This window comes from Polyodon spathula, chromosome 4, assembly GCF_017654505.1.
Source record: "Polyodon spathula isolate WHYD16114869_AA chromosome 4, ASM1765450v1, whole genome shotgun sequence".
In the NCBI taxonomy this organism is placed as follows: Eukaryota; Metazoa; Chordata; class Actinopteri; order Acipenseriformes; family Polyodontidae; genus Polyodon; species Polyodon spathula.
The window spans coordinates 25675785-25702809 of NC_054537.1; the positions used below are offsets into that span (position 1 = coordinate 25675785).

General features: G+C 36.4%; 1 protein-coding gene across 1 annotated transcript; it reads right to left on the reverse strand.

The window, feature by feature from the left end:
* Window positions 1–3529: 3529 nt before the first annotated feature.
* Window positions 3530–12053, reverse strand: LOC121314358 (elongin-C). Its single transcript, XM_041247518.1, has 4 exons — window positions 11984–12053; window positions 10459–10499; window positions 9989–10132; window positions 3530–3749 (listed from the first exon to the last, which is right to left on the reverse strand). The coding sequence occupies exons 2-4, from the start codon at window positions 10460–10462 to the stop codon at window positions 3559–3561; spliced, it is 339 nt and encodes a 112-aa protein (XP_041103452.1). The 5' UTR covers window positions 10463–10499; window positions 11984–12053; the 3' UTR covers window positions 3530–3558.
* Between the last annotated feature and the right edge of the window lie 14972 nt (window positions 12054–27025).

Consider the following 27025-nt stretch of genomic DNA (forward strand, 5'->3'; position numbering starts at 1 on the left):
GGAGGGCAGCACACGTTCTGGCCTCACTTAGTTTCAGTGACACCAGTTGAAGAATACACCTGGGAGGGACTGCACTGACATTATTAAAGACTGAGAATATTGTAACGACCCTGGATCTGCTGTAACCATGTTTGGGAAGATTCTGTGACCCAGAGTCAAAGGTTCAATTGCAGCAGGTGCTCAGGTATGTCAGAGACAGGAGATTCACCACCAATCAAAAGATCGGCTTGCCTCGCGAATGGGACCCGGTTGCAACACCGTCATCACAAATCAAGGCATCGAGAACAGGAAGTCGTGCATGCATGTGATTGGTGGCTGGTGCACCGGAGGCGTGGCCTGGACAGTGAATAAGTAGCAGGCTTCCAAGACGAACGGTGTGCTGTGACACGAGAGAGCTGATGAACAAGGAGTTGGAAAAGAAACAGCAAGACAGCCAGAGAGAAGTGGGACTAAAGAAAATCAAGAAAGAAAACAGAGACTGCAGTTAGTTGGCTGTAGCACACAGCCAAAACTGTGTTGGATTTTCTTATTTTTGTCAGCCTGAGTAGCACTGCGCTGCTCAGCTGTAGCTGTACCACCGGCTGGCTATATGTACATATAGGTGTCTTCATACCCATCACAAGATAATAAGCACACAGGATACATTACTTACACTGCATTCCAAGTAGGTATTTCCTGGCCCATTTTAAAAAGTCACAAAATCCTATGAATAACTTTTATTCCTCTATTACAATACAATTGAATAAGAAATTGTGCATTCAAACAAGTGAGTTAACATACATGCTCCCCCAGTTCTGCAAACACAAAACTGAAACCATCAGTATCATGAACAGTAGAAAACCATGTCGTACATCAACCATCCACAATTGTAAGTCGACCTAGCTAAGGGCGTCTGCTAAGAAATAAATAATAATAATGTTTTTATGTAAAAATGTAAGTGTTACATACCGGTACATATAGACAGACAAGTTATTTCATTTATCTCTAGATTTTGACACTCGATATGTTTATACATAGCCAAAGTAAATTATCCACTTTGAGGGCAACAATACAGGTCTAGCCAATAGAAAGGCTTTGGGCTAATCTGAAAAAAGATGTAGCCAAGCATTGTGAATCCAATCTGTCCGAGCTGAAGAAAATATGCAACACAGAATATGCACAGATTCACCAAGAAGAGGTAACATACTGGTTAAGAATGATCCCATCTGAAAACTCTAATAAAAGCAAGGTACACAAAATACTCAAGTGGGGGTGCCAATACTTTTGTAATTAACGAATATGTCAAATGCAATAAGTTTGTTTTTTGATAAACATTATTTCTTAAATTAGTAAAAATTGTGTATTTTGCTTTTATTAAGAAGTGGTCAAAGTTTACTCCATGCTTGTCTTTAATCTGTTACCTTGACTTGTATTATAAGCTTAGGGTGCCAATACTTTTGTCTGAGACTGTAAACGTAGTTATATTAACCCATTAACATGTCCGACTCACAGCTGTTCTTGGCCTTAAATGCTGTAATCAATTATATAACACACCACAGAGTTCACATCCTTTGTATAATATTGCCTAATGATGAAAACAGGCAGAAATCTTACAATTGGTGTTTCAGAATGCTGTCAAATTTGGAAAAAAGGTGTAGATTAGATGTGTACCATCACTGGTTAAAATCAAACTGTACAACGGCCAATAGGAGTCATTTAATTATTAATGATACCTGAAAATGCGCAACACCCTTGTGTGAAAAAGAAATTAAAATAAATATATAGGAACTAAAAACCTCATCCACCACAAATTGTAGCAAAAACATAAATTACCATATTACCAGTCTGGTACAGCCAGATTAATTTATAATAATAAAGTGAACCTTTATGTTGTTGTTATCCAATATAGCATATCATAGTGAAAAAAAGAACAGTAAATCTATATATTATATATATATATATATATATATAATATATATATATATATATATATATATATATATATATACACACACACACACACACACACACAGGTAGTGTACAAAAAAATCGAAACACCAATGTAAAGTCACTTAATAGGGTGTTGGGCCACCACGTGCGACCAGTACAGCATGTGCCATGACATAGAGTCCATCAGCCTCTGGAATTCTGCAGGAGGGATGCGGCACCTTTCTTCCACGAGAAAGTCAATCAACTCACGCCTGGTTGATGGAGGTGGAAAAAGCTGTCTCAGGTGCCATTCCAGAATATCCCATAAATACTCGATTGGGTTCATATCTGGTGGCTGAGGTCGTGACATATGGATAACATGCTCATCAAACCACTGGGCGACAACATGTGCTCTGTGGATAGGGGCATTTTCATCCCGGAAGATACTGAAATGAAATGCTGCAACATGGTGAAGATCATAACTCAGTACCATTAAGTAGCGATTAGCATTGACCTTGCCTTCTAAGGGAATTAGTGCACCCCAATCATGCCAGGAAAATTCACACTTGTACTCATCCATTTGTCGAGAACATGGTGAAGGAGGATTCATCTGACCATATCACATTTCTCCACTGCTCGGTAGTCCATTGACTGTGCTCTTTGCACCACGGGACTCGCAAACGTGCATTGCCAGGTGTGATGAGCGGCTTGTGCACTGTAACCCGACTACGGCATCCCACTCTGTGGAGTTCTCGGCGGACCGTTTTTGATGAAACTGGCTGCTCGCGCCCCAGGTTGAAATTTGCAGTCAATTGATCTGCAGTTGCTCGCCTGTTTTGCCTTGCACTTTGAATTAAAGCATGAATATCACGATACTGGAGTATGCGTTTCCGCCCACTGTTACCCTTTGCTGATGATGATGTCTTTCCCTCAGCGTTCCATGCCAACATCACCTTAGACACTGTTGCTTGTGAAACATCAGCATGTTGAGCTGTCTTGGTCACTGAAGCTCCTGCCAAATGCACCCCAAGTCACCCCTCTTGCAGCTATGCTAACAATAATTATAGGCAACCAGGCCTGTCCAGCATTTTTATACATGACCCTAAGCATGCTGGGATGTTATTTGCTTAATTAAACGCATTAGCCACACCTGTGTGGAAGTCCTTGCTTTCAATATATTTGGTGTCCCTCATTTACCCAGGTGTTTCCATTTTTTTGTGCACTACCTGTGCATGTACGTATGTATGTTTGTGTACATATATATATATATATGAGTAGAAAACAGAAATACCAGCTCTACAAAGATGCCTCAATCAATTCCAACAAACAGAAGGTGCTTCGTCCCACGAAAAAACAATTAAAAGAAAAAAAACACTGCGTATTGTGTTTCCACCACTGACGAATGAAAACGGCAACTCTTGCTTAATGAAAAACTGTCCCAAATTGTCTCTCAATTATTCATATTTTACTAAGAAAATGGTGGAAACATCATACAAAGTATTTTTTCATATGTTTTATACTTTACACCCAGACATTCTATTGCATATTCAACTTTACATGAAATCTTCCAATAGCAAACAATTAAATACTATTTAAAAACAAGAGGAAAAGAAAACCTAAACATGTTTTCAATATAATTTATTAAGTAATTTAACAATCTAAGAAGTTAGCAGCCATCAGCAGTTCCAGTGCGATCTCAGGTGCGATGGGGAATTCGGGGATCTCTGTGGAGCTGTTGGTGTAGCGAACCTTGTAGGTAAAGTACATGCACACTTTGGAAAGGACATGAGACGGGATCTCCCTGAAATTTACTTCATTTGTTTCATTTTCAGCAAACTGACCTGTAACAGAAGAATAATAATAATAAGGAAAAAAAAAAAAAAAAAAAAAAAGTACATAGTTTGTAAAGTTTACAAATTTAACATTTTAAACCAAATGTTAAACTAGAAATGCATTTTTGGTGAACACAAATAAAGCATCCCTGGGGCACAGGTGATGGGGTAGAAGAGTTTACAAACAAAACTAAAATAGATGTAAAAGATCAGTGAAACAGTGATATAATCAACTTCCTTGGATTTATTTTCTTTAAAATCTCAAAACCTCAATCTCTTCGAGCATCACAATAGTTACTGTAAAGCCCCACATATGACAAAAATAAATAAAAATAAAATCTTAGGTTCATATTTTCAGAAAACAAGGTATAAAAAGTTAAACATTTCGGTATTTGCAGATATCAGTGTGTATTATAATGCAGTGAGCAGTTTTGTTCAGGTTGACTGATCTGAGTGACATTCTGCCTCACCTACCAGCTATTCACCTGATGCTCTGAGTCAAACTTGTGCTGAGAAGAGACAAAAGCAGCGCGTTTGGAGGAATAAAAAAATAAAAGGTGCAAAGTGTATAAAACATTTAAGTAAACCATTTAAGTAAATGGTTATATAATTTAGTGCTGGGTTGAACACAAGATTTTCATGTTCGGATATTCACTCAATTTAAATATTCGTTCGTCTTGAAAAAGTAACAAAAGCCATTATATTGCACAGAACGCAGACAGAGACAGCATAGCAGCAAGTGCAGGGGGTGTGGCTGTGGACCCTGTGTGCGTGCCTTTATCTTACAGCAAGACCATACAATATGGAACATGTTAAAATAGAACAATATACCAGGAGTAAAAAATAGTGTAGGCCTTACTTTACCCCAGTGAATTAACTACAAAACAAATGATGTCGAACATCAGTTCAAGTTAAACGTTGTTTTGTTTATTCCTGAGTACATAAAGTTGACACTGCATTATTTTTTTTCCATTCCTTGCCATTGCTGTTTCTTCACAGTAACCAGCAGTCATATACACGTTTTCATAAAGCAATAACATGAGATTTACTTGTGCCTTTTTGTAGCTTAAGCAAATAAACTGAAATGTACCTTTAAACACTTCAAACAAAACACGGAAATGCCGTTGTAAAACGAAGGTGAAAAAACTCACCGTTCTGGTTCTCGTTTACTACATTCCACATAATAGGAAGTCGCAAAAAAATTAAATCACATATAAAATCTATCTAAAAATCACCCCAACGTTTGCAGTAACTTGGGCACTGTTTAAGCGAGGCATTTCAGAATGACATGCTTGCCTTTTATCTGTCTCCAATGAAAGGTATTTTTGTCATTACCATGTCAAAAAAAATATTTGTTAGAATATTTTTCCATTTCTTTATAAAGAATATCTTAATCCATAAGCTTATATATATATATGATATATATAATATCTATATACTTATATAGATCTATATTGGGTATATCCTATATATATATATATATGTTATGGTATGGGCCACTACAGGAAAATACATTTAAACTGCAGTTATACACAATTACTCAGCATTAATATGTTTTTCCAGCAAATTTGTAGTTTCTAAAGACAAAGCATAGGAACTATTTTGTACTTACAGAAGGATACATGAAAAAACTGAAAAAGCCCTAAAAGTGCATCGATAAACCAATTAAATCGACTGTTTTAAGAATTAAATTGGCCTATCTTTGTACAGCTTGCAAAATGTCTAATTCAAGCTGTAGAGGAAGCACTACTACAAGAAACTCTGAATCAGAAATCTTGAAAAAAAGGCTTTCTGAAGTAATATTTCTGGAGTGCATGGAGTTGAGGCAAGATACAGTATTTTATTTACAACAAACATTAGGTGGTCAAAACAGCATAATCAATATTTTTACATTAGATTCATATTTTAGTAGTTAAGATTTACAAAATGGACTAATTCCAATAGATTACTGGATAAACAATTCGCACACCCCTACTAATGACCAATTATCTACTGATGGCATATGGTTTTGTATAGTACTAAACAATTTGAAAGTTTTTTTTGGTTTGTTTTTTCTTTTTCTGATCGTTTCCTGCATACAGTGGTCTCCGCGTATAGGAACACCTCCTAAAAGAACACTTCACGTAAGGGCACACCCTTGTGGTCAAACAGATTTGTCCTCATTGTAAATGCTCTGGCTAAAGGAACAGGAACTTCGCTTTAAAGAACATCTTCTTGGCAACAATAGCGATTTGTTCACAATGGATACAGTATTGTTTTGTAAAAAAGCGACTTGTCATCACTAGTGTGATTTGGTTTATTAAATTTATTTGATTTATTAAATCTTTCCAGAACCGCCGTTATATCATTGAATTATTTTGTATTCTGGATTTCCATAAGTGCACCTCATTGCTACAAAATGGCACGTAAACAAACGGCAAAATGCGCCACCGTTTTTCTTGCTACACAAAAACGGAAATTATTCAAGCTTAAAAATTATTAAAAAGCCTGAATCGGACACAAGTCGCAGAACAATTTGGTGTCTCCTATTCTGGCGATTTGCTTCACCATTCAGTTAAATAATCTGCATGTCTTGTATATTGGTGCTGCATTTTGTAACGTGTGTAGGGGTGCTGTGTTAATTTAGTTTAACAGTTTATTAACGTTAAGTTAACCCTAAGTAACGGTCATTATTTTTGCCTCTGCCATTGCGATAGACTGAAACACACCCGTCTGCTAATTTCACAGTACAGTGTTCCCTCGCCATAACGCAGGTTTCGTGCCGGGGGGGGTTGGGGGTGTGTCACAATATGAACGTTATAACTGACAGCATTATAAACAGAGGAGGGGGGACGCCGTGGGACACAACACTCATCTAGCAAAAATACAAAATAAATTAACTCCCTCCCTATAATGCACATATAGTGAAGCAAAAATGTAACTTTCTATGAATTAACCCTGCATAAAGCAACACGTAATATGTAATACATATATACACAGTGCATATAGAAAGTCTACACCCCCTTTCAAATTTTTCACCTTTTGTTGCCTTATAGCCTGGAATTAAAATGCATTATAAGGTTGTTTTTATTTTTTTTAAATTATTATTTATCTACACATCTATCCCACAACTTCCAAGTGAAAAAACTATTCTAGAAATTTGTAGAAAATTAATTAACTAAAAACTAAAATAGCTTGGTTGGATAAGTGTCCACCACCCCCCTTGTAATAGCAATCCTAAATAAGCTCAGGTCTAACCAATCACTTTCAAAATTTACACACCAAGTGGCCTCCACCTGTGTTAAATTGTACTGATTCACATGATTCCAGGATAAATTCAGCAGTTCCTATAGGTTAGAACATAAGAAAGTTTACAAACGAGAGAAGGCCATTCGGCCCATCTTGCTCGTTTGGTTGTTAGTAGCTTATTGATCCCAGAATCTCATCAAGCAGCTTCTTGAAGGATCCCAGGGTGTCAGCTTCAACAACATTACTGGGGAGTTGATTCCAGACCCTCACGATTCTCTGTGTAAAAAAGTGCACAGAGCACACAGCCAAAGCTACACTGGAGTGGCTATGGGACAAAACGGTAAACGTCCTTGAGTGGCCCAGTCAGAGCCCCGACCTAAATCCAATCGAAACTTGACAGAGCTTGAACACTTCTGTAAAGGAGAATGGTCAAATATTGCCAAATCTAGGTGTACAAAGTTGCTAGAGACCTATCCCAACAGACTCAAAGCTGTAATTGCTGCCAAAGGTGCTTCCACCAAGTATTAACTCAGGGGATGGAGACTTATCCAATTATGATCTTTCAGTTTTGTATTTTTTATATAACATTTTTGTCAATAAAAACTTTTCCCCTTAACAGTGTGGAGTATGGTGTATATATAAGTGGGAAAAAAATCCTCATTTAAATGCATGAAACTCTGAGGCATTGATACAACAAAATGTGAAAAAAGTTCAAGGGGGTGTAGTCTCTCTGCCTCTCTCAAAAAATAAGGCAACATTCCCACTCATGGATCATTTTAATTAGAAGTTTTTAAACGATATATAGCCTGGCTAAATGGAGTTCGGGAGGTCAGCTTGAAGCAATAGACAAGCAAACCAAGTGCGAGAAGGACAGCGGGTCAGGAGAGGGAATGGGCTCGCCCCAGGTTCGGTTACCGGAGCGGGGCTGAAGCGTCTCGTCTCCTGGAGAAAGCTGCAGCTACTCTCACAGCAAAAAAGTCAATACATTAGGAAAGACAACCACATAATAGGCCGAATATTTATTTAGCTATAAAATGAATGCTGAATAAGATGTCTGTGTTATAAAGTCCCAGTGCAGCTTTTCTTCAGTTCAGATACTGTATCAAAAGGGAGAAACAGAAATTGATGTTTAGACTGAAAAATTGTTTATAGTTTGAACACCGGTACTGTATTTACTGTAGAAATACTGCATGAATCACTAGTGTAGGGAATTATGGGGACATGCTGTAAGAGGGTTATATCCGAGGCACATTATATTTGGCAGCCTTAAAGCTAGGGAGCACTGTACATAGAGATTTAAGCTTTTTGACCGTGTTGTTTTGCTTTAGTTTTATTAACAGTAGTTTGTCTGTTACTGTATTACAGTTAGGGCTTCTGTTTTTTAGTTTTTATTAATTGTATTTTTCAGTGCTTATTTTTTAGCCATTACTGAGTTTTATGGAAATCTTTTTTTTTTTTTTTTGGGGGGGGGGGGGTGGCTTTTGTTTTTGATATACTGTATGAAATTAGTGTTTTTGGGGTCAAAATATGTATAGTAGTAAGGCAACAGTATCTGCACTGTTGTACCTTCTTTTCTTTGCAGTCTTCCACAACGGAATCCCAATGGTCACGGGCACATTCTTCTGGGGTTTGTGTGTAGGCATTTTTAAATCTTGCAAGCTGATTCTCCAATAGAAATGTAGGAATGTGCTGTCACTCAGTAGTTGGGGCGGGTTTAAAGTATTCAGAACAAATCAATGATAGATACAAATCAGGAAGGTGAGACATTCCCCAGCAGCACTGGGAAATGTATTTATTATTATTTTTGTAGTAGGTTTTATTTTTTAATGGGAAAAGGGTAAAGTGAACATGAATTGATTAACCATTTCCACAGTTTTTCCGTGTTTATTGGCTATCCACGGATTACATTTTTTTGTATCTGTGTTTTAATCGGTTAAAACCGAAAACCAGAAGCCCCAATTAGTTTATTTAACATACACTTGCCGATTGTTTTGCTTTTACCTCAGGGTTCTCTCCAGAAATTCTGTACAGCCAAGCAGCAGAACTGCATAGCTGGGAATGGAAAAATTAAATTGCCTTACCTTAAATATATAACACGACAAAGAATTTGAATAATGTGTTGTCTTTCGTTGACTATATCTGGTTGCTCTTTTTTCTTGACTTTTTTGTTATGGTAAATTACCGTGCTTATTCAGGCACTCTACGATTGAAATGGGGAAAGATAACGTAAGTTTATTGGAGTTCACAAAAAAAAAAAAACGGTGACCTTTTCACTTCCTTTTTAGATTAATTATTGAGCTTATTGCTTCATTTAAATAGTTTTCAGGGCATTTTGTTAATGCATGTCCATTTTTGTTTTTCGCTGTTCCACATTTTTTGAATGCAACTGTTCATTTTAACCATTTTTTTTTTTTTACACAACTATACTCACACACATCTGGTCACCATCATAACTGTTGCATATTAAGCATTTGTATGTCAGCTGACAAGTGTACAGCTGATATCCCATCATGCCTTTCTTAAAGGCGTACAGCCTCTATACATGAAACCCCAATCTCTCTTGCAAGAGTCTGGGTAGATATTTTTTTACAATATCACAACAAAAGGAATACGCTTTTTTTTGGTGCATCTGTATAGCTATCATGTACTATATATAACCTTACAGTACAATAATGACAAAAAATGGACAGATTGATAATATCTGAAAATAATCAAGTAGACAGTGCAAATATAGTATTAGGCGGTTAAAGGCACAGTAGCTTCTGCAAAACGGGCGGATCAGGTTTTTTTAAGGCGGGAAGCGACAGCCACTTTGCGGTCAGCGCGTCTGGCTAAAAATGCCTGGGGAGTACCCTATACCTTTCAGTTAATTTCATATGTTGATACACATACATCATGACAAGTAATATATATGTATTTATTTATTAATTCATACTGTGTCTGGTGGCTAACTCCATCTTAGAGAACACTTTGCTAGCTTCTCGAGGGGTGTTCTCTTAGCTGGAGAGTACTGTACTTACCAGGGCCACTCAACATGGCTTTGATGGTTCCAGAAGTCAAAGCATGCTCTCTCTTCACGATGAATTCATGGCCATCTGAGGAAATCAGCTTTACATACATAGCATCTGGGCCTTCACAGCCTCCATAAGCCTTTTCTTCCCCATCTGGTGGGGGGCGGAGGGGGGGGAGAGAGTTTGCAAGAAACTGATTTTACTACATTGACTATCTTGGCAAACGTTCAGTTACACAACAATCAGTAACTGACTGTGGCAGAAATAGGAGAGAAGGGCTGAATGTAGGAGCAGCAAATTTAGAGTGTGCACCTTTGAAAATTTTGTATCAGGCTGCAGTTCTGCTAAAAGTCAATATTATTGCAGATCTAGTTGCTCTTTTTTTGGCAATATTCAAAATATTTCTTACAGTATGCATTTCCAAATAAATGACATGGCATTATATTTCCATAAGATCCTGATCTAAAAAATCTACTTACCCATTATTCCTTTTAATTTAACTGGTACCTTTGTTTTATGCCTACAATGAAACACAAAAGAACGTTAAGGAGTTGATATTGACTTTCATACTTGCTCTGAATTTGTAAACTAGAACCAATTTCAGACATAAAAAAATCTTTTAAAAAAAAAAAATAGAAAACTGCACCAGTAAGCAGCAAATTTCAGTAAACTTTAGTGGGGTTGACAAGTGTACCATATATATTCTTACACTATAGCTGGTCAAATAAAAAAAAAAAAAAAAAAATAACACAAGATATCAAAAATGAAACCTGGAGGAACATAAGCAGCCACAGGAAATTAACCCAGTTATAGTTTGACAGATCTTTAGCAGAGGTAACAATGGATCTCTGCTACCACATTTTGTTAAGATAAATTTCACTTTTTGGTACTGTACAAACAAACTTTCTTGTGTGAAAAATAAAAACTAAAAACGATTTAAACAACTATAGAAACCACAATGGGTTTATACACTCATCATAAGCATAAGGTAGATAACCAATCCGGCCAGTTGCCATTTTGGATACAACGAATTTAACTGTTGAAAATCTGCAACCACAGCTGTGTTTTTGAAGAATAACAATTAATACATTTGGAATTTTTAAATGAATTAAGTAGGCAAACTTGGTTTAAATACTGATTGTTCTCAACCTGAAACCACTGCACTAGACTAGTTTGTGCAAGTAGCTATACCACAGGTAAACCGTTGGTACAGGTTTACTGTAAACTTCTATTGCAGAAAAGCAATGCATTCTTATAATAATAACAATAATTTGGATAGTGGAAAGAAATCATTGTCTCTTCAGACCTAATATCGGCAACAACCATTGTTGAAACTTTTTTGTCAATTAGAAATACTAACATACGACCTACAAACGGAGAGTAATTTATAATAAATCGTTAGAATAAATAAACAGAAGGCAGCAGATTCAAGTAAAATTAGCTTGAAGCTTCATTTTAAATGTTGAGAACCAGCTCTAATTTAAGCGTGAATAAAACAAAACCCGGTACAATATAATATTTAATACTTAGTGCACACATTACAGTGACCGACTTACGTAACGTATTTATAATAAATATAAAACACGCTTGTTAAACTCACCTGAATTTCCGTAACTGTAATTCAGGTTAGAGACAAAAACAATTTCAACTTACACTTAGGAGCAGTATCAATTCAGGACATTACCAATGTATTAAATCGTGCAATATAATAAACACGCAGCGACCTTACATTAAACAGCACAGACTAGGAGTCTGCAAAGACTAGAACAATATGGTAAAACATTGTATGAAAAGTCAATTAATAATAAATAAAAACAACACATCACAACAGAAACAAGGCCTCGGTCTTTGGAAGATTGGGTCTTATGTTCTACGATTTACACATATGTCGGTAATAAACGTAGTGGCGATAATTCAGGGTAGCTTTTTCGATCTAACTTTTCAAAACTAATTACAAAAAAAAAACCACCACATACACTACAAATTATTATTATTATTTCTCACCAAGACCGATGCGGCACCTTCTTTTCTGAGAACCGCCTATCCCTTTACAGGAAGTCGATCAACTGCATGAGTAATCACTTCCATGGGTCACCAAAAGTAGAGTGTGCAGAGGCAATGTAGACTGCGGGAGATTAGATATTGCAAGCCTGCTCAAATGTGTGCAGTCATATTTGGTAGGGCAAGCTTTTTTATGTTACTAAAACATTATATAATTAATTATAAGGTGCTTATTACTTTAATGCCATTCATTTCAAATAAAACATAATACGTCAGTAATGTAAATTCATTAAATAAAAACAACGGTACAAATTGTTGTTTCAAATGTACAATTTACAATTATTTACACATGTATTTTTATTAAATCACGTATTTGTCATTTTACGTCGATCTGACGTTATTGCGATGAGATTTGCTAACAATATATTGTAGCGTGCACGGGGGGCGGCAGCAGTAGGGCTGGTGGGTGACGTAATCACACGAAGACATAAGCCTGATATACGTGCCCAGGGCCGGCCTTAGGGCAAGGCCAGCAGTTAATTGCATATTAAATTAATGTTTAATTAATATTTAATCGATATTTAATTGATTATGTCATGACGTTTTGTTGTGCACATTTTTTTAGTCTAATTTACACATCAAAAATCAAAGAGGACTCAAAACTGGAGCTGAATGTGCAGTATCCAAATGTGAAATGTTACACGTGGATAAAAGTAGATTGTGCAAATATAATTTTAGATTTATATAAAAAGGTAACGTTTGCAAACAGTTATGATTTCACTTAAGTGACAGCACACATGCAGTGTGGCTTACCTACTTGATTACTGAAGATGAGCAGTAGCCTACCGTTTTATTGATACAAGAACATAAGAAAGTTTACAAACGAGAGGAGGCCATTCGGCCCATCTTGCTCATTTGGCTGTTAGTAGCTTATTGATCCCAAAATCTCATCAAGCAGCTTTTTGAAAGATCCCAGGGTGTCAGCTTCAACAACATTACTTGAGAGTTGGTTCCAGACCCTCACTGGGTCACTGCTACCCTTACATTTCACAATTAATTGGACCTGTTTAAAATGTATTTCTAGTTTATATGGTGATGTTAAAAGGGTCAACTTTTTTTTTTTTTTTTTTACTAGAGAAATCATGTGATAGTTTGACCTTTCACACACCTTGAAGCAGGTTGAGAGAACTGAAAGGACACACTGTTACATGACTTCTGTAGACAGGAAGCAAGGAAAGGGTAAATACAGCCAGTGGTTATTAAATCTTATGCTGTCCAGATAATTAAAATAGACCCCCTCAGTTATTTACTGCTTAGAAAAGGGTTAGCTTTGTCCAATAGTAAGGCATATTGTCAGTAATGTAATTCAAGGAAATCCAAGTCACGTGTGTAAAAATGTATATCTAGGAAATGGCCCGTAAAAGTCAAATAAATGTTAGAAATAACAATAATTTGTACTTTCATTGAAGGGTTATTATTGAATGTGGGGAAAATGGGGCTACAAAGAATGAATGCTAATCAGTTAAATATTTTTAAACTGAAACAAGGTTTAATTTGCAAACTTCATATACTGTTAACAAATGTGAAATAATTAGATTTTCTTTATAGTGATAAATCCCTAATAAGAAATTGTTAATTAACTTTTGCAGCACTTAAACGGAGTCATTGCTTTTGGAAAGCTTTTCAGATTCACCATTTCTCTCTATTTAACACCAGTTGAAACTAGCACCGCTATGACTCTGAAATTATATATAATTATATATAAAGCAAATTGCTTACAGTGTTTTCAGAGGTGATACATTCATATGATGTGGCAGCTACTAGTGCTGGTTTCATAGACCACACACTTGCCTCCTGGAGAAATAGGTCACAGAATAAAACATCTCCCTGCATATCATCATCTTGTGTAGGTAGAGTCTTCTGGACAGGTGTAAAACTGAGGCTCAAGGACCAAATTGGAGAAATAATAGGAATGTGTTATTTCCATCCTCACTGAGACACAGCAAACATTAGAATGAACCATTACGGACCACAGATGCCCATTGGAGTCATCGTTTAATGTACATTTTGGGATTGGGATTTGGGATTTCAAATCATGTTACCGTATCTAGGACGGAGCAGCACATTATTGATTTTTAATCCAGGTGTATCTTGTGCACTTGGAGGGAACAGTCACCCTCACTAGTATAACACCTTTCAATACGTCTCTGAAGTTTAAAGTTTATTATCTCCTTGTGCGACTGTAGCTATTACCTAAATATCGTTTGGGGTGGTGGGCTCGGAGGAGATCAGAAGAGAATAGAAGAATATATAGAGTGGAAAAAAAACAACTACTGTGATACATGACCAAACCTTATGGCGTAATCTAGGCTGATACAACAACCATTGTGGTTGGTTGTATTCCATTCTTACACACCCAAAAACCCAATGCAACAAACAAGGCAGTCAACCGATAACCTACAAAAATCTAGAAAAAACAGATCATCTGTATAAAGCTGTTGTCGTAAGACATGCTTTAAAGCAGAGAATAGTTTTTGAAACAAGCTTCCTGTACAACTGAGAAAAAAGTGGGATGTGCTTGTTAAAGTAGCATATCTGAACACTGGTCTCTTATCAGTTCCTCATTAACGTCCTGAAAGCAAACCTTTTATTCTGAAATAACTATACACCAGATTACTGAAAAAAAGTAAGGTCTGAAATTGCAGAAGGGGAAGTAAAACCTTAAATCGTCAGTTTTTCAGCTTACTTCTTTAAGCATTTCAAATGTTTTAGACATGATACAGCATATTCTGTTATTTTTTACATTTGGTTCTGCACTTGGAGAAAAATATTTACTATGTTCTTCAGAAGAGCTGGATACATGGTACTCTTTTAGTGGTAAGTTAATTTACAAAGCTTTATCACAATTAGCTGTAAACAGAAATGACATGTGTATCTGTACTGTTTTTATTGTAGCTATAGTATTTGCATTTGTCTGACTAAATATAGCCTTTCATAATATTTCAAATCAACCTTAGTGTTCGTCTTCTTGAAAATTAACCTGAGGTTTATGGCCCTGATTTGGCCCAAGTCTTAAGTATTATTTCTCAGCAGAAGATAACTTCATATTTATATGCAATCCCTATGATAATTGAATATTATCTGTTGCAACAGGTGGATTTGATCAGATGCTTCTTACAATATTGCCCTGCCGATATAATGGTGTAGGAGAGTGGAAAATAAAATTCTCAGGGATTCCATGTAAGCTATTCAACCTTTATTTTTAAATATAATTTAACCCAGGATTACATTTAAAGACAGTGTTGATACCACTTATAAATTTTGTTTATTTCTTAGATTCTCTTCATTTATTATATAGGACTAGTCAGGCAACCTTTTAACAAATTTCAGTTATTGACGTCAGTAACTTTTTGAGGATCATGGTCTCCAACTTCAGGTAGTTCAGTTTGCCAGGTTAAATTTGAGCCCAAATGTTTTTACTGCTACACTGTGTCAATAGCTACATCCTAGTTTCTGATAAACTAGTTTCCTATGAAAATAGCTAACAAAATAATTCCATAAATATTCCCTGTTTTGCATTTCCTTTAGCTATGTAGGTCTCAAGTGTGCAGTTTTGAAAGAAACACGTTATAGTAAACAAATATTTTAATTTAAAACATATCTGATTCTACTTTAAGTTAAAGAAAGTTCTCCGTTTTGTAGCCTTATTTACCTTATATCGGTTTCACTAGCACTTCGTGGGTCATGTCGGTAAACAAGGAGACTGGTTGGTTAATGACAAGAAAGAAACAATTGAAGGGATGGAGATAATTGTTTCACAAATCTAAATAAAAAACAAAAAAAAACTTTTTTTCTCACAAATCAGGGTTTGATTTAATGAATCTTCATTTGGAAATGCAAGTTTTCTATAATGACCAGAGAGTGGCTGAGAAAAACATTGACTGGTGCATTGAGGAGGATCAAAGAGACGAAATCTGTGGGACTATAAAAGGAGGTAAACCTGACAAAATGACAATGATTTCTGCTACCTATAATCTAGGTTACAAATACGGTCCCCACATTATTGAACCTTGCCTAATATAATGCTATCTAGCTCTGAAGAGGGGTAGTTACCATTTGAACAACACTCTTGAGTTGTCAGTCCATCTATTAAAAGATGCAAGACATCCAACAGTACAAGGTTTGTACTGTTGTAAATACATTTTAATTAATATTTGGAAGCATGTTTCAGATTGTTGCTCTTTAGAGCAGGGGGTGCCCAGTTTTGGTCTTGGATGGTCATACAACTTTTTAAAAAGGTAAAATACATAGGTAAAATAGGCAAATACCTTTTGGCTACTCTCAAGCTACCAATCTGCTTCGCACCCTCCACTGGCTACCTATCTCTGCTTGCATTCATTTTAAGACCCTTGTTTTTGCCTATTGCTCTCTTCACCATATTGCCCTCTCCTACCTCCAATCCCTTGTTTCTCCCTACACCCCCTCTGTTCCTCCTCTACAGGCCAGCTGGTCATGCCTTACCTCCACACTCCATCCTGCCATGCCTGCTCCTTCTCTTCCTTAGCCCCTCTGTGGTGGAACCAGCCACTGGAGAACTTTAGGACTGCACCGTCTCTCATTGCCTTCCTCCAACCACCTGTTTAGACTGCACTTGTAGATAACTTGTTGTAATCCTAACTTGTTGCAACCTATTTCATATTATAGTTTAGTAGTATTATTTGCACTTACTGTAAAGTATAGTGTATTTAAATATTACTCTTGCATTCTAACCCTGTACTGCCCTGTAACACCTGTAAGTCTGCTAAATAAACATCTGCCAAATAAATAAATAATAATAATATTTGGATGAACAGAGGCATTTAGAATATGGTTGAATGAAATGGCCTGTGTTACCCTGATCTAGAGGCAAGTTCTTCAGCTTGCTGACTTTCCTTACCCTCGTGTCTCTTCAGAAGCAATTATGTTTGTAAAAGCCATGATGTTACCTTTTCTATACACAGAAAGCAACATCTCTCCTGAAAGTTGTTGGTTAATTAAGGATACAATTGCAGGGAAGCAATTAGTGTGACCTGATCACAAATATATTCATGTATTTATTTATTTTTTGGTTGTTATGACCACATTCTGTTCCAGTGTGGAAATAACCTTAACCTTTTGCTGTCCAGTGGCCAAAATATTTAACATTGAGAAAATAGGCATTGAATAGGTCTGGGAACTTACACAGTAAAGGGTTAGAAATGGCTATACCAGTTAAAACCAGTGACTTGTTTGTTTTAGAATTTAAGAATTGTTTAAAATGTGAGTCACCACAATAATGTAGTACTTCACTAATATAAAACCCATATTACATTTAAACAGTCTAGTCCATAGAAATGTATATGATGTCCATTGCATCACATTTCATCTTTTACTGCTAGATTTATGTCTGGAATGCAAGTAAATAAATGTGTTTGTACTGTGTATCTCCCCCTACCCCGAAATCAATAATTGTTTTTATTTCAGAACATTTTAATTTTGAAACAAGAATGAAGACTGCAGAATATTACCTCTCACCAGTGAGTATTTAACAAATGTTAATTTAACAGATAACAAAAGTAAAATCTGAAACAAATGTACAGGGTAGCTTGGGTTACAACATGTCTATGCCAGTATAACACATTTAAATATCTCCCTTTATCTAATCTGACGAATTGTTCATATAACTGCCTGTTTCCAGTTATCTAAACCTAATTCCAATACATTAAAAACATTTCAATTTCCTTTATCCATTATGTTAATCAATAAAAACCTAGCCAAGCCCTTCAGCGAGAGCTTACACAACTATTTCAATCTTACAAGCAGGCTGGGAGAGGTTCTTTGTATTGTTGGTATAGATTCTTTAAGAAGGAAAGACCTGCCTAACATGCACAATGAGTATGGAAACCAGCAAAACTGCTGCTGTTGGAAACAACAGTACAGATGAAAGAAAATATGATTGCCTTAATGAATGCTGTAGTGTGCAGGGAAGCAAGGAAACAGGAAAGCATTAAAAGTAAGAACATGATCCTTGAATAATGATCAAATTAAATCACAGGAGATTGTGATGATGTTCTTACTATTCGTAAAAGTTATTATTAAGCCAGTTTTTTTTTTTTTTTTGGTTTGGTTTCTGGAAAGAAAACTAATAAAAAAAAAAAAAAAAAAAACAACTTAGTGATAATGAGGTGTATCGGAAATTATTTTGTTCCTGTAGGGGGATCAGCTATAAATACGGTCCCGAGTGAGACTACTCTGAAAGCGTTAAAAAACGGATTACAATACATTGTATTGAACGACAGTGTAGTGTAGTTCTATCCAGACTAATGGCACACAGTACAAAAGGTTACTTCTTGTGTATGCTTCAAATCCACCCTGAATCTGTGTAGACCAAGCCAGCAGCATCACCAGTTTAGATGACCATCTTTCAACATCCAGGCTTGACATAAATAGAGCCTAAAGGAACTGTAGGAAAAATGAGCAAACCTACATTAGCAAAAATACATTTCAAATTAATAATAATAATTAAAAAAAAGAAATTATAATATGACATAATATATTTTTTATTGTTTATTTACATGTAAACCTTTAACACATTTTCTACCTTTTTTTTTCAGGGCCTTTATAACATTTATATGCATTTGTTTACTGCTGGTTTTGATATCCAGCAAGAACTGATTCTACATGCCAATTTTACTTTGTTAATAAAATAAATGAGCACTGTATGAGGCGCAACGTGCCGAGATGGAAGGAAGACTTGTTTTTCTTTATTTAAAAAAGTTTAAAATAGATCAAATACACAGCATAGCTAAACCTCCTCATACAAAGGGACTACCCCCTCCCCCCAACACTTTACAGTATGATAGGAAAATGTATTATTTCTTTAATTTAAATATTTATTCATATTACACCTTTCGTTACATGGACCCCAAAGTGCATTACACAAAGTTAAAAAAAATCAATCTATTGTAATAAGACAGCAAAATACAAAATTTGATAACAGAAAGAAAGCCAGTTCAAATAAAAAGAACAATAAAAACATAGTAGGAACAATAATCAAATTTGAAATTAGAAAAGACAACAAAAACAGCAGTTATATATTGTACAATAAAAAAAAAAAAAAAATATGATAAGTAAAATACTAGTTTACTAGTTTGTGAAAATGCATTTTCAGTTTTGATTTAAAGGCAGTAAGAATCCTAGCTTCTATGACAGAATAAGGCAGCAAGTTCTATAGTGTTGGAGTCTTACCAGAAAAGGCCCTTCCTCCCATTCTATTTCTGTTCACCCTCGGAATAACCAGCAGCCCCGCATCCTGTTATCTAAGAGTGCGATTAAGAGTGAACAGAGCCAACAACTGCTGTACATAACTGGGTGCTAATTCCTTGAGGGCTTTTGGTTAAAAGCAGAACACAGAGAAAGGGGATATCTGGTTCAAATGGAATCATAGGGTACTTGTCTCTGAATGAAAAGATTTGTTTAGCACGGTTCCTAATTGTACTGAACTTGTGTTGATGGAACACATTACATTATCACATTGTATTTGAAGGATTACACATTTAGGGGTGTGTTTACATTAGTTGTAAACCATTATACTGAGGTGTCCGATTATGGCAACACATATTCAAACATTGACTATCTAGTTGATCTGAGTTACTTGCAGACCATTGACTAAATGACATAGTCAAATCATTTGCTAATGGGTTAATATTTAATAATTAATAAACACATTTCATCAAATACATTGAAAGTAAAATCCATGTTATGAAAAGCAGCTGAAGGACAGAAGTTAATTATTAAGATTTTCTTTCTTTCTGACCTTAATGATTCTCCAGTCTCCTGTCCTAACATGTCAGCTAACACTGGGTTAATATGTGCTCTCATGGTCTCTGCCAAATACTGTTTTAACACGTTTAAACCACCTTCCTTCAAACAAAACATTGGAACAATTGTTGTTCTGAAGTGCTGGCAGAAAAATGTGTTTTTACCAAGATTTTTAAAGGCAGACTCAAGCTTGTCTTAACTATGTGGCATTAATAAATAGATATTTTATATAATCTGATTCAGAAATCATGGGCAACGTCCAGTGAATGTAAATTTAAGACAAAACAGCTTTGTAACTAGCAAGAATTAAACTTCTGGAACACGTAAAGAAAAACTGAAAAATGTACTCCCTAAATGATTGATAATGACCCATGATGTGTGAATGAAAATATTATTAAGGTGCAATCGAGAGACCTCAGAATTGTATTTAAAATATTCCTGCAATACTGATGTGACAGGAAATGGCTGAGCGGTGACATCAGGTCAGAATGATGAAGCACACAGGTACTGCAGTTGCAACAAGAGACGCTCTGTGCCCCTGTTTATTAAAGAACAACAATAAAGTAAATAATTAAACGAAAACAGTGCTCACAGAGCACAGAAAATAAATATTCAAACAAAAACAAATCACGAACACAAAAATACAAGTACGATCCAGGTCAGGCTGGGCAAATTGCCTTCACTGTTGATGTTTCTTTTAAATTCATCTCTCGCTATCCCGTTCTCCACTTCCGAACACCCACCCGCAGGGTTTAAGTATGTTACCCATGTGATTGAGAGGTACAGTACTTAAGGTGACCCGAGAACCAGAGTAGTAGGTGTGTTGGGATGTGAGGTTGCTGCTTGATGGAGAAATACAGCGAGTGCTGAGAGAATGTGGTTGTACTGTAGTGCTGGTTTATGGAAAACAGTGGGCATGCACATAATTCCACCTACTGGTGAAAAGGGATTCTGCACTTAGTACTACTGATCTGACATACTGCAAAGCCAGGTCACTTTTAATAGATTCATGATTACGTAATGATTTGTGACCTTTGGGGTATATAACCAATGGGAACAAATTCCCTAAAACCATGGTCACCCAGAGCCATTATGGGCCCAAGGGAAGGATTGGTATACATTGGTATTGGTATTGAGGAAGCACAGGATAGTTTACTTTCCCATACACATGTACCGGCATGGCTTTGACCCTGCCACACTGCAACATACCTCCCCCTTGTGCGCAGCACACATGGCCGCCATTGCACCGCACCTGCTATACACCTGCTACGGATTGCCACTTTGCCAAAATAACTCATCCACAAACCAGTAGGGGTAGCCCAACACTTTTTAAAAAACAGAACAATGAAAATGGTATTGCATGACACCCTGTAGCAGTACATTCTAATCACAGTATTATTTTCATGGACAAGCTCATGATGGCTGTTAGTAAGAATGTGGGGCCTGAATGTTCTCCCCACCACAGCTGCCTCCTGGCATTCTTTCACTGGTTTCCACATTGTAACATTGTGCTCATCTAAATGGTCAATCGTGGTGGTTAGGTTACAACCACAATGTCGCCATAATGAAATCCGGACAAAGAATTGGCTATTGAAGATTGATGCCTACATTGGAAATACTGGGCACTTGTAGCTCCAGCACTGGTAAGTACAAAATAACTGTTTTTTTTTTTTTCTGTTTGTGTTTAATTACTTATTTATTTATTAAAATTATTTGCCTATTATTATTAGTTTTGTTTGAATAAATTGTGCAACTTTTAAAAATTATATTCAGTGGATTCTGGAATGTACTTACTACACACTACTAAATAAACACTACATATTCCATATTGTATAGGTATATGTTAATGTAAAGATTTTATTAAAAAAAAAATGATGGGAGTATAGTGTCTCATGCCTGGAGTAGTTTAACAAACAGCCAGTAGGTTGTGCTGTGTGTATACTATGTAGCGTGATACTGTAGTGGTGTAGTATTGTGCAAAATTAAGTCATACCCACAAGCATTAAAACAATGCTGGTCTACAGGCATACCTTCTGCAGGCTTTTGTGAAAGATAGCTGAACTTCTCTTTTGCTGTCTATCACCATGGTCAGTAATCTTCAATATCAAAATGTTACTGAGTATGAATTTATTGTGGTTTTAAGAAACCAAAACATATACACTACTGTTTTAGTAGACTCTTTAAAGAAATAACTTTAGAAAGACTAGATCCAATGATCTGACTTTTTAAAATATGTTTCTCGTTGTTTTATAAAAACAGGTAGGATGTTGCTGGTACAGTACATGTACGTGTAGCTTCCTTCCTTTATACCTCCAAACAAGGAAGGATGCAGATAGAATTGTTAATAATGTTTGTTTTTTTATTTGAAATACGCACAATGTGTGGTAGGATGGTTGGGGAGTGACATTATTATTATTTTATTTTTTTTTTACCACAGCAGTCAGCCCCCTTTAGAACACAATACAAGTATTGTTAACACATGGGAATAGTTGGTGAAGTGCAGTGAGGCACACAGAAACATGACACAAGCGATAAAGTCTGCAACAATACCCTTCTAATGATTAATTAAAGATTATCAGCACCTAAATACAAAGCTGCCATATACACAAAACTTTAAGGACAGCTTTTAGGAATGTTTTTGTGAATAGGACCCTGTGTGTCATAAATCTCTCTGTGTTTTACCCCTCAGTCTCATTTCAGTGCAAAAGAACAGTAAAGTTCCAGGCCAAATATTCAATGCAGTGTACAAGGCTATCAATGATACACTGCAATGACCGTCCATAATTAAATTAAGGAGTAAACTTTCTCCCTTCATCTTTGCCCCCTTAACCCAGACAGGAAGGCCATCCCTGGTTGTAGTCATGGTTACTTCTCAGGATAAAACAAAACAATAAGACACTTTGTAGCATTTGTCAATTACATATGGCACAATAACAGATTATCCTTATAAATTATTCTTGCTATTAGTGTAAATCCATTGGCTCACATGCTTAACTTTGATTTTAATACAAATCCATGGTTAAATGTGTTAACACTGCCTGCTTATTAACACTTTGACTTAGACTTTCACGTTTATTTCAAATCCATTAAAAAAAAAAAGATTTAACTTTAAGTTTTTAACCAAAAATTATATATTATAATCATCATACAAAATTAGACAGATGATGATGTAAGATGTATGAGATAATACTTGAAGTTCTCAGTCAGGGACTGTAAGTGAAACACAGAGATTGACAATGATTTTCCTGTTGTGGATTTTCCACAGGAAATGGCAGCCAGGCAATTAAAATGATGCAAACAGCATTCTGAACTATTTACAGCAACAAAGGGGGTGGGGGTGGGCAAACCCCTGTGAATCCCTTAATAGTGTGCAGTGGATATTCAAACCTGCTGATCTTGGCAGTAAAATAAAAGAAGACTCTAGGCGTGCGGCCTGCGAGACAGTGTCAACAACAAGCTTTATTAGACACCCATCATCATTGTGACTTTCTTCCATGTGGTAAATTGATGACACCAATGCTAATCATAACATTTACAATTTGCATTGGCAATGCTTTCGTGTCATTAATTCAAATTTAACAACTTATTAACTAGCATATGCTTTAATTTAAATGGACTACCCTTCATACAAAAACAAATTGATTCCAAGTCATGAATGTACTCATTGGTCAAGATATAGGAAATGCAGAGGTGAATGACTGTTTCACCAAATCTTAACCCAATGAATAATTTCTATTGGAATCAATCAACATTGGGTTTGCAAGAAAAGTGTCAACTTCAGTGACCGCATTATTGGGGAATAGTGCAATAGTCTATTGATGTTAAAATCAGACGGGGAAGACAGACTCAAGGGATTAGGTCAAAAATTGTAAAAGGAAAACACAATAAAAAGATACATGCAATTGAAGTGCAACACACTTACTCCTTATTTCATGTTATTTCATAATAATTTCACCCTTGATGAAATTATTTTCCTGTAACTCACTTTAGCCCATCTATCTATCTATCTATCTATCTATCTATCTATCTATCTATCTATCTATCTATCTATCTATTCTTTTTTTTACTAAGTAATGCAGCACATTTAATAAAAACTTGTATTTAAGATTTTGTAATATTCTTTTTAGATTCTGAAGCTGCAAGCCGATATGCAGAATCGCTCATTTTAAATGTTACCATTTAGTTTACGAATGCAATGAAGCGTTCCTAAATACCCAGAAGTGTTGTGACAATAGAGACGTTTTCGTTGAGTCAATGCTCAACAGTACCGTTGAATTTAGGTACTCACACGATGGCTGGTGGATGACATCACACACCTGGAAGGAACACACAGACAGGAAGTACTGGGGTTGAAACTGAGACGCAATGGCTGTGCTCAGTGTTTTATTAAACAAATAAATAAAAAATTTAAACAAAACAGCACTCGGCACTCTGGGCCAAAATAAATAGACAAACAAAACAGTGGACGAAAAAACAAACAAGTACCGTGCTGGTCCTCCAGCACGACATAGCAATTGCTAGGGTTAGTTTTAGTCTTTTACCTCCTGACTCTCCACTACTGTTCTCCACTCTGAACACTTCCCTGTGCAGCCAGTGTGCAGGTATTTTATATTCTGGCTGAGGGGTTAACTAGCTACTAATTATCTTATTACCCCTCGGCCATAGTCTGCATGAGTTTAATAATGATGCGTGACTGTCAGCTAATCAACTACTCAGTAGTTGATCAGTCACGCATCTTCAAAAGGTTCTTAAAATTAACACAAAACAATAAAACATAATGGCGTTGGCTTCAATGCAACAAAAAAAAAATATATATATAATAAATCATAATACACATGCACTGTAACAACAACCATAATAATAATAATAATAATAATAATAATAATAATAATAATGATAAGTGCACAGACATTTATTCACAATGGGGTGGGCGCTTTGCCACAAGCACACACAAGGGAAATATTACCTGAAGAAAGCAGGGGAAAAAAAAAAAAGGCCGTAGTTCAATAGATTGTAAGGTTAACATGGGCAAAATGATGAATTGGTAAGGTGTCAAAATTTGTCATCATATTACAATCTCTTAATTCCTTAAGGGAAGTTGGGAGTGAATATCTGCCTGTCGTCACTGAAACCGACTTGCAGCATACCGATGCAGCTTTTATATGTTACGGAATAAGGGTTAGGGATGCCATTTGCTAATGAATCAGTCAAGTGAGGGGCAGCCCATTTACCAAACGTGTGCTCCATCACATGTGTACAATATCCAACCTCATTTATTACTGACTTTGTCTTATTCCTTGAGTTTGGCTTCCATGTTTGATGTGGATCTTCCTATTTGTCTGTGAGCTAGTTTTTGCTTTGCTTTACCTGGCCATGACAGCCGAACAGCGTCAGCTGTTCTGTACAACAGTTCAACTCTATGATCCCACAATGTAGCTCTACAAGAGACGAACAAAAGAAAAGACTTAAGAACATGAGTGTTGTATCAATACTAAGGTTTTAGCATACTATCCCTATGTCGATGGTTTGGCTATTTTTGGCAATGCATTTGTAGTGTATAGGTCCAACAATGTCCAAAAAGTTTACAAAACATATTGTCTGAAAGGCTGACACTTTTTGACAACTAACTGAATCTCATGAATCTCAATGTCATCACTATTACAGATTGTGTAAGTAACTGCCTCACAAATCAACAGATTTGGTGTAAGAAGGAGTTGATCAACTACTGATATCCATTCCAGCTGTCAAGTCAATTGACTCTTTTTACCCAGTGTACCTAAGCAGCTGATGTTTCCATGCTACTGATCCCTAGAGTTCAGTTTAAGTTGTCTGCACCTGGAAACGCTTGCTGGGAACCCAGATGACTTTCCTCTCTAGACTAGAAAGGCAACTTAGTGCACAGAATTTGAACCAACAAGCTCACATGACTCACTCCACTCACCACATGGCAGGACCTTACTAGGTGAGTCACTGGTGCCATAATGTACTTCTTGTAAAGATATTTACACCTGCTACTCCTACTTTGATTCCATGCCAAGGGATTTCCAGAAATTAGACAGGGCCATAAGAAGTACAGCAGCCCGAACAGCGCAGTGTCCCCTAACACTGTTTTGGGGCATTGGTAGGGGTGTGGCCCAGAGCGGAGGGAAGAATGTGGTATTTCTTAGGATTCTGTCGTAACAAACTCAGATGCTTAGCAAGATCATAATCAGAATGGCTATAGAGGCCATAACCGTTGAAGACACAAACCTAAACGGCCCGAAACATACCTCAACATGACGGGAACTAGCAAATGTGAATTCTGCAAGGTGCCTGGGATTGATGGGGTAACAGGATTGTATAGGACAGGGGAAAATAAATTCTGCATTATTTTTTTCTGCTCTTTGTACCTGGCCATGAGTCATGAGGACACCACATTCCCAGCTGTTCAATACATCCAGGCATCACCTTACTGAGCACACAACTTACGGAATGCAAGTCCCCTCTAGCTGAATAGATGTTGAGTGATCTTAATCCATCATTTTAAAATTAAATACTTTCTGTGGTAAAACTACATGAAACTGTTGAAGTCAAGTAGATAGCCCTTTTCGGCAAATGCACTCCTCTGTTTTATAACACATACAAAGCATTACAAAAAAACGTTGTCTGTTGTCGAAGAATCATTTTGCATAGAGGTAACTTAATATGTTTGAAGAGCGGACGATTATCTTTTCTTTAGTAAGCACAGGGTTTAAATGGGGTAAAACATTCCACAAATGCCTGTGCACACAGCAAGGCAAACCAGCAAATGTGTTACATTTTGTGGCAGGTCATGTTATGTGAGGAGAGAAGGGAAACAAGTACAGCACAGTATGTGCTTGAGGAATATTATGGAACATTTGAGTTACAGGATACCCCTCACTCTCACTCTGTTTTGTATTAGATTTGCTAATGCATTCGTATATGGCTAAATATGCTCCTTGTTGTAAGTTCTTCAAAGCAAGACTGTGTAAAGTTAAACGTGCAAGCTCGCTTTACATAAGAAAATATCTTCAGATGACTTGCACTGTGGCTGCTAAGTACACTTGTGCCATTTGGGTTTTGCTGCTGATAGACAGGAGCAGGTGCAGCCCCACTACCTGACTTCAGAGAGAGACGATACCAATCCTCTATTACTCTACCTCTAATGGCTATAAGATAGGTCAGGGTTAATTAAGGAACTTCCAA